Source organism: Drosophila subpulchrella, chromosome 3L (genome assembly GCF_014743375.2).
Source record: "Drosophila subpulchrella strain 33 F10 #4 breed RU33 chromosome 3L, RU_Dsub_v1.1 Primary Assembly, whole genome shotgun sequence".
NCBI classification, from domain to species: Eukaryota; Metazoa; Arthropoda; class Insecta; order Diptera; family Drosophilidae; genus Drosophila; species Drosophila subpulchrella.
The window spans coordinates 19,600,607-19,609,020 of NC_050612.1; the positions used below are offsets into that span (position 1 = coordinate 19,600,607).

General features: G+C 46.1%; 2 protein-coding genes across 5 annotated transcripts; one reads left to right on the top strand and one right to left on the bottom strand.

Annotated features, from left to right (window-relative positions):
• Window positions 1-82: 82 nt before the first annotated feature.
• Window positions 83-4,579, bottom strand: LOC119555243 (probable chitinase 2). Of its 2 annotated transcripts, none has more exons than XM_037866528.1 (5): window positions 4,424-4,579; window positions 2,502-2,626; window positions 2,276-2,440; window positions 1,288-1,793; window positions 83-856 (listed from the first exon to the last, which is right to left on the bottom strand). In XM_037866528.1, exons 2-5 carry the CDS (start codon window positions 2,605-2,607, stop codon window positions 179-181), a joined length of 1,455 nt encoding a protein of 484 aa, XP_037722456.1. In that variant the 5' UTR covers window positions 2,608-2,626; window positions 4,424-4,579; the 3' UTR covers window positions 83-178. The 2 variants fall into 2 exon arrangements, with proteins under 2 accessions (XP_037722456.1, XP_037722457.1); XM_037866529.1 differs by having other exon boundaries at window positions 2,502-2,686; window positions 4,424-4,575.
• Window positions 4,580-5,146: 567 nt separating this feature from the next.
• Window positions 5,147-8,399, top strand: LOC119555242 (DDB1- and CUL4-associated factor 8). 3 transcript variants are annotated; one of them, XM_037866525.1, is made up of 6 exons: window positions 5,147-5,509; window positions 5,583-6,297; window positions 6,483-7,316; window positions 7,378-7,520; window positions 7,581-7,821; window positions 7,891-8,399. In XM_037866525.1, exons 1-6 carry the CDS (start codon window positions 5,397-5,399, stop codon window positions 8,233-8,235), a joined length of 2,391 nt encoding a protein of 796 aa, XP_037722453.1. In that variant the 5' UTR covers window positions 5,147-5,396; the 3' UTR covers window positions 8,236-8,399. The 3 variants fall into 3 exon arrangements, with proteins under 3 accessions (XP_037722453.1, XP_037722455.1, XP_037722454.1); XM_037866527.1 differs by having other exon boundaries at window positions 5,583-6,255; XM_037866526.1 differs by having other exon boundaries at window positions 5,148-5,509; window positions 6,492-7,316.
• The last annotated feature ends 15 nt before the right edge of the window (window positions 8,400-8,414 follow it).

Below are 8,414 nucleotides of genomic sequence, written 5' to 3' on the forward strand. Positions count from 1 at the left end.
CACTTATTTATAGATGATACGAATGATTACCTAAGTTATCCTTGGTAATAACGCCCCTCTAAGAATCAAAAGAAAGCCATCGTTTTGTCTTAAAAATTACAATTTGGACTTTAATGACTACGTAAACAAGGTGATGTGTTTCTTAGACTATGGCCACCGGTGGACCCGAGCCCAACTCTCACTGGGCCACCCGGTGCAGGAGCATGAAGACAGCGGTGATCCCGAGACCCAAACTGACCACAGAAGCGCCGGCGTTCTTCCGATCCGCAATACTGCCGTGCGGGATCTCATTCTCGGTGTCATCCGGCTGCGGCTCTGGAACAGCCAGCTCCTCCACGGCCAGCATGGTGGCCTCATTGATGGTCCTCAGAAGGGGGTAGTTCTGGCTCGATCTCCTCGGCGCTGTAGTCACCTTCTGGAAGTCCTCGTACGTATCCTCGTCCAGTTTGCAGTTTCCCAGGAAGTCGTCCGTATCCACGGACCACACCATCACTCCGGCCAACCGCTTGGACATGGCGAACAGCACCTTGTTGGCGATGGAACGTGAGCTATCGTAGGTCACCACATTGATCTCCTGGGTGAAGACGTTCCGCTCGGACTTGGCCAACACTTGGCTAGTTTGGGGATCCCATTCTCGAGTCCATCCGGAGGTTTGGTTGCTCACTGTGTGGCAGATCTCGTTGTAACCCAGGAAGCCATCCTCGCGCGTGTAGGGACCCTTGAAGCCAACTCCATCGCTTGGGTCGTTAAGGTTGCCCCCAGCCACCGTCTTAAAGGTGCGTCCATAGAAGGGCAGGCCCATCACTAGCTTCTCAGGTGGGGCTCCCAGCTTCAGCAGGTAGTCAATGGAGAATTTCTGCAAGATAAGAGGGTTTAAGGATCGGTCTTCAAACAGGGATTTATGATGTTCTGATATTAACTAGCTTTTTCTAAACTTACTATGAAGGATTTTAAATGGAAAAAATATCATTGTATTAAATCAAATATAATACACTATTTGGAAATAGTTCTTTTTAAATTATTCTTATACTATTATTAGATTCATATACTTTTTAGTCCTCCTTTAAAATGGGTACGGTTTTAAACGTGATCCAAAGTTATAATATTCTAAAGTGGGCCTTGTTGGGCCGGATTGGATATTATTATTGGATTGCATTTATATACTCAGTTCCTGATAATCTCAGTTATATAATCTGACAAGCTATTAAAGGACTGAAAAATTCCAGGAAATTCCCAGCAACTCATATTTTTCCAAGGAACTTTCCTTGCAGGTGCTTCACCACTTACCACACTCAGCGGATCATCCGCGGGCGCCGAGAGCGGGGCGTTGTAGCCCACTCTTTGGTCCCAGCTGCCGTGGTAGTCGTAGCACATGATGTGCAGGTAGTCCAGATAGCGCGAGATCTGCCGCACGTCGTAGGCCTCGTCGATGACCTTCTTGGCCGCCCCGATGGCGGAGGTCAGCAGCAGTCCGTGGTTGTCGAACTCCTCGCGCAGCTCCTTGGTCAGCAGGACGAAGTTCTCGCGATCGGCGGGCTTGCCCTTCCGCTGCGTGGGATACTCCCAGTCCAGGTCCAGGCCATCGAAGTCGTACTTGCGTATAAAGCTGGACACCTGCTTGACGAACCTACCGCGCAGCAGGCTGTTGGCCACCAGCGTGGAGTAGTTGGCCGATCCCTCGTTCCAGCCGCCGATGGCCAGGCTGACCTTCAGATGCGGATGGGTGCGCTTCAGGCCCGTTAGCTTCTCGTAGCCACCCTTGCCGTACTCCTCCTTGAGGTCCTGCCAGGGATCTGCACGGAAAAAAAATATATTTAATACACACGATAAAGAAAACTAGAGGATCAGTTATCAGATATAAAGGGGCATAATTGATATTTACTTAAAAAAATGTAAACGTGATATTGAAAAGGGGATCTTAAAACTGGCAAAAAGCCAGACTAAGATAAAATCATTCAGATGAAATATCATTTTAAATATTTTCAATGTTTTCAAAATATTGTTGTTTTTATTTTTGGAACATATAAAAATGATACCCCTGTACTTAAATTGTAGGAAAATTGGTATGGTATTTCAGCAAATATACAGCTTCATTTCTTATTCTTGATCTTATTTCTCAGATATTTTTCTAAAAAAAATATATTTAGCATTCCAAAATTAATTATCCCAAAACCAGGGAATCCTGACAAACTCATCTTTTAAACTTTTTTCCCCGTGTATTCCCAAAGGAAGCCTTTCAATTTGCATACGGCCATAAATCGAACCGGAAACTTACCCAACGACTTGATGGCCGCCTGTGTGATGTCCAGACCCGCGAAGGCGTACACCACATGGCTGCACAGGTTGGCATCGAAGTTGTCTATGGAATAAGCGCCCAGCTCCGGTCTGTAAACAGCCCAGGTGGATATGTAGCAAACCACCACCTTATCATGCAAGGGTCCTGTAAATAAAAACTGTTAGTTAGCCACCCCTTTTGTGGTTTACCTTTGCGTAAGACTCACCTGTCCTGGCGGCCACTGAAGCCCACAAGCTGCCCGAAATGGATGCCACGAGGAGGAGCAACCACAGCTGCGGTGCTTCTCCACCAGGTCCGCCCCTTAGCGTCATCTGTTGTGGCTTGGTTTTTCTGGGGAGGACGGAAGACGGGTCGGAACCGAGTTAAATGCTTTGCGTGGTTTGCCTGCAACTATGTTGTGACAATTCATAATTCCAATTCAGCTCAATTGTGTTCTTAATTGGACGGGAAAAGTGAAAGGCACAAGAATCGACTGATGTAAACCCATGTAAACTCTACTCAGAGAAAATTCTGACGTTCTCATCTGAGTTGAAAATGTTCTTAAAAATAGAACGACATTTTTGAGGTTAAAAATGTTTTTATGTCTCAACAAGTTAACTATTAGTCCAGTCAGTAGTGTATACTTATCAAACAATTGTTAAATGAACTCAATTTAACTTTTTCCTTCTCACCATTTCGTTCTAATATTGAGAACATTAATACCAAAATGTACTTACACGGCTTTTAAGAACGAATGTTCTCAATTCAAGAACAAGAAACAATTGTAAAATAAACTCAATTTACTCTTCTCTTCTCACCATTTCGTTCTAATATTGAGAATATTAAAAAATTATACTGCTTTTAAGAACGAATGTTCTCAATTCAAGAACAATGTTCTTGAATGTTCCTCTCTGTGTAAGAAAACTGTCATACTGAAAGTCAAAGTATACGTGTACAATAGGTTTTATGTACTTCACATCCGTTTTTTCTTAGCGATAAGCTCAAAATTAAATACATATTATTCATTTTGTATTTTGATATTAGTCATAAAATGATAGCCTCTAAAGATAATAGACTTATTTATAAACTAATTTTCAAAATATGAGAATGGACTATTCTAGGGATTAGAAAATGGTATGGACGTTATATTTAGTAAGTATTACTATTAAGACACCTTCTTAAGAATTTTTTAATATGATTATTAAATCGAGAGCTGAAGCAATTCTTTAAAGTGTATTAAAGTGTTTATGAAGACCTACAATGCGAACCGTGAGTCACTGCAAATGGATATTATGAATCTAAATCAAGTCGAATGTAATCAAAGAATACGCTTTGTTCTTTATAGCCCGGCTTGGATCAGTCACAAAGCTGTGGATATAGAAGCCGACTGGCGATTCAAGTGGGTTGTCGAACCTGATTCTCAACTTTCGCCGGTGCGCCCTTAAATAGCTGGTCAAGTCAGCGAATCTTTGGTGCATCGGACAGAACCGTGAATCATAAAATTCCCAGCTGCAGACTGATTTTACATTTATCGGAGGGGTAAACAAGTTGGCCTTGGTATCTCGGGTCTGATAACGAACGGCATGAATAGGCACTTAAAAGTTGGTAGTATTGTGAGAGCTGGAAAATGGGAAGTGCGCACCGAGAAATGGGTGGAAAACAAAGCAACGAGGCGGTTTCACTTTCCGGCTTTGTTTTTCTTTTCCACCAAACTTATGCATATTAATTTGTTTCTTTTTTTTATTAGTTTCTGTTGCCCAGGTTGCCCCAGGTAAACCGGAATTCGGCGTTCATCACGAGTTAAGACCAGAGTCGAAAAAAACACGAGTACGAAATCGAAATCGAGAGGCAAAAACCAGGCCATGAAGCCGAGAACAAACATCAGCTGGGGTGGGAGATGAACTCCCAGATGGATTGCTGGCTGGTTTCGAACTTTGTAGGTTGCGCATGCGCAGCAAAGGAAGTGGAGAGCCAATTAACGAACACACACGAGCACAAAGGCGAAGGGGAAACCCTCAGGTGACACCGAAGAAACAAGTACATAGTACATTCACTGTTTTTTCTGTTCTAAGTAACTCCGTTAACGTGCCCAGCGTATCGAATGTATACGGTTCGGCATTCTGTACGATATGCCCTATGTTTTATTACCCGAACTGGTGTTGTTATTCCGCTTTGGCGACGACACAAAAACACTTTGCACCGCCCTCGAAGCCAGTCCGCTTATAAATGAACTCAACTCTCTTTCCTTCTTCGTGGCCACAGCGCAAATTGATACATATATTCGGATCCCTCTCTATAGAGCCACTCAAGCCGAACCCGATCCACCCAGTCGCACACATAGCACTCTCCCCAAGTCGTCCAAGAGCCAAAATGCCAAGACGTCGCGGGAGCTGAAGTCGCGCTCAGCATAAAATCACCACGAAGAGCACAAACTTTCATGAGAGAATTCATAAGAGTTTATAGCATTCAAGAGATCTTTCATTTCCCAGAGGGCTTTTAAAAATATTTGAACATTTGTGGACAAATGTATAAGAAAATGTTACTTCTTTTACCTGTTAATTAAGTATCTACTTATAAAGAATATAAATATTAAAGGTATATGGGTGAAACTTTCTTAAGAATCTTTGTCTAAATAATAGTTATTAAGTCGAAACTGGCTTGATCGTAAAAAATCATAAATCATTTTTTCAATGTAATATTTACTATTTTAATTTTATAAAACTAAAGAAGTATTTCCAATTTCATTTAAAACCTTTCCAAGGGACCCAGTTCGCCTGAATATGATTTGGATTGAGCATAGATGTCAAAAATATATTTCGATTTTTTTAAAACACTTTGAAGGTTAGTCAATTATTTCTTTTATTTCTGGGCGTAGGAGTCAAGTATTCAAATTTCGAAATTCCGATGTAATTTAAATATAATTTCTTTTAAATAGACTTTTTTAAACGTATCGACCACACGCGCCAAATCTATCGGTCTATCGGGCTTTTGGTGCAAGAAGAAAGTGCCATCGCTGTTTTTTGGACGTAAACAAGTGCGTGCACGGGAAAACAGGGCAAAATATTAGCGGAGCGGCACTCAAAGAAAGCAAAACAGAGATTATAGAGCGAGCTCCACCAGCATGGACGTGGAGGAGGACCCTGTGGCCAGCGGAGCGGCTTCCGCCTGCAAGCGCCAGAGACGCAACACTGATACCCGGAACGAGGGCCCACTTGGAGACGCGGCGCAGATTGGGTAAGTGTGGTCTCTATGGTTAAGTAAGCTTTGCGGCTTGGATAACCAATTGATTTTTGCCCTGGGAACCCAGCGGGGAGAACACTGTCACAGCAAACCAGACGGCAATCAAAGGCGTCACAATCACAACCAACAACAATAACGAGGAGGGCGACATGTTTGGCAAGGAGCATTCAGTGGAGGAGGAAAAGCAGCAGCTGGAGAGGGAGTCGGAGAAGGAGCAGCTGGAAAAGAACCAGCTGGAGAAGAAGCATAAGGAGGAGCCACTGGAGAGGGAGCATGCGGAGAAGTCAGGGGAGCAGCTGCTGAAAGGGGGAAATGATGAGAAGGAACAGTCAGAGCTGCAGCAGTCGGATGAAGAGCCGGCGTGCTCCTCCAGCCTAGAGTGTCAATTATCCCCTCTCGCCGCCAGTGCCGTGCTGGCAGCGAACAAGCCAAATCTCACCAGTGGCACCGTAGCCATCGACAGCGATGACGACCCACCACCAGCTGAAGGTGAAACCCCCGCCAGGAGTTTTTCCAGGTTCCACCCTCGCAGCATCCCGACTAACCGCTCCTATCGCCGCATCAACATAGAGCTGTTGGGCACGGTAACGGACTCGGAATCCAGCGATTCCGGTGAACCAGAGTTGCAGGAGGATACCGAGGACGCGGAAGTGGAAGCGGACAGTGATGAGCCGGCAGCTGCTGCGGAGGAGGATCAGCATGAAGATGAGTCCTCTTCGGACAGTTCCATCAACGAAATGGTACGGTACTCACTTTCTAGTGAAAGTGAATCAACCATTGAGGTGAGCGACTTTTTTGAGAGATTTTTCGGATACAGACCCCGAACCCTGTCCTAGAATATTACGAAACATATGAATTAATTCACTAATCATGCCTTCCCATTAATTAAGTAATTTTTGTAAATTTGATATTTAGTGCATCTTAGTCATAAGTTGAGTATTTAATGAATCTTTACTAATGCCTCAAGAACCGGCAGGACGATGTGGATTTCAACGAGCACGTTAACGCCGACGACCGCGCGAAGGTCGAGTTCGCCGTGAATGAAACGATGTGCAAGTGCAAGCCCACGTACACGTGGAACTGCGACCAGGAGCTGTTGCACAGGGAGCACAACATTATGAACCGCATCGGTTGGCGTGGTGGCCACACCTCGACCCAAAGCTTTGGGCAAGGATACTACGGCTCCCGCCAAATGGTGGAACAGTTGACGCTGCTGAGCTCGCTAAACAAGCACGACGGATGCGTTAACTGCCTGAATTTCAACCGGACCGGAGACTTGATCTGCTCCGGCTCCGATGATCTCAAAATAATGGTTTGGGACTGGGCGAACGAAAGACTCCTGCACAGCTTTCACTCCGGCCACAACATGAACATCTTCCAGACCAAGTTTATCGACAGCACCGGGTGCCTGGACATTGTGTCAGCCAGCCGTGATGGCCAGGTGCGCAGGTCCGTCATCCCGCCCTCCGGAGGCTCCATTAAGCCCACGCGCCTGTACACGCACAGCGATTCGGTGCACAAGATTGTTCTGGTGCCGCACAGTCGACACGAGGTGATGAGCGCCGGAGAGGATGCGGCTGTCAAACACTTTGATTTGCGCGCCAGCAACGCTGCCACCACGATGCTCCGCTGCGTCTACCATGACGCAAATGAGCGGGGCCGCGTGCGGCTTTTCAGCATCGCACATCATCCATACGCCCCTGAGTTTTGCGTCAGCGGATCCGACGACAAGCTGCGGGTCTACGACAAGCGCAAGCTAACGAAGCCCCTCTTGGAGATGACCCCGACCAATATAAAGGATGTGAGCATGTGCCACAGCCTTGGCCAGACAGTCTAATCTCTGTTTTTATTCTCGTGTCCAGAACAAGATCACGCAAATTACCTGCGCCGTGTATAACCACAGCGGCAGCGAGATTCTGGCCTCGTACAGTGATGCGGGGATCTACCTTTTCGACAGTCGCAACACCAAGGATGGCGAGTACTTGCATTGCTACGAGGGACACATGTAAGTCCATATTGCATCACTTGTGTCTTGGCACTCACATACCCCTCCTGTCGCCCACAGCAATAGCCGCACCATCAAGGGAGTGAACTTCTTTGGCACTAGATCCGAGTATATTGTCAGCGGTAGCGATTGCGGGAACATATTCTTCTGGGACCGAAACACCGAGGCGATAATCAATTTCATGAAGGGCGATCACGCTGGCGTGGTCAACTGCCTGGAGCCACATCCCTGGATGCCGGTGCTGGCGACCTCTGGCCTGGAGCACGACGTTAAAATCTGGACGCCAAATGGCCCTGCCAAGGTATGATCAATCACTGTTTAGTATAAGTAGAACATCTAGATTATACTCACCGGTTTCCTCTCTCCATAGAAGCTCGACGAGGACGCACTGAAGCAGACGTTAGAACGCAATTTCAGGCGCAACATCGTGGACAGGGGTGACTTTGACATTAACCAGTTCCAATACTTTATCCGAGGGTTTCTGCAGGGTTCCGGGCAAGGCTCCCGCTTTCGCCGCCCTCGAAATCCGAGATCCGAGTCTTGGCTACGCCAAGGGCGGCAGCATCGGGACAACAGCTCGAGCACTAGCAACGGCTCCAGTCCTTCCAATCCGACCTCCCAGCCGCGCAGCAACAGTAACAGCTCCGACGACGACAATGGCGAGGGAGCAGCCGCCGCCGCTGCGCTGGACACGCTGCACTGCCGCACGCAGTGAGTCTGCGGCCATGGATGAGCTTCGAAAGCCGTCCTTGGTCATCTTATGATTTTCTATATAAATATGTTAGAAAGCGTTTCCGAAGCTGTGAATTTGTAACCATAACACATAAGTGCGCATATTTTATTTGTAAACAAGGTTTAATAAATGCTCATTGAGAAGAATTGAAGCTTTTTATT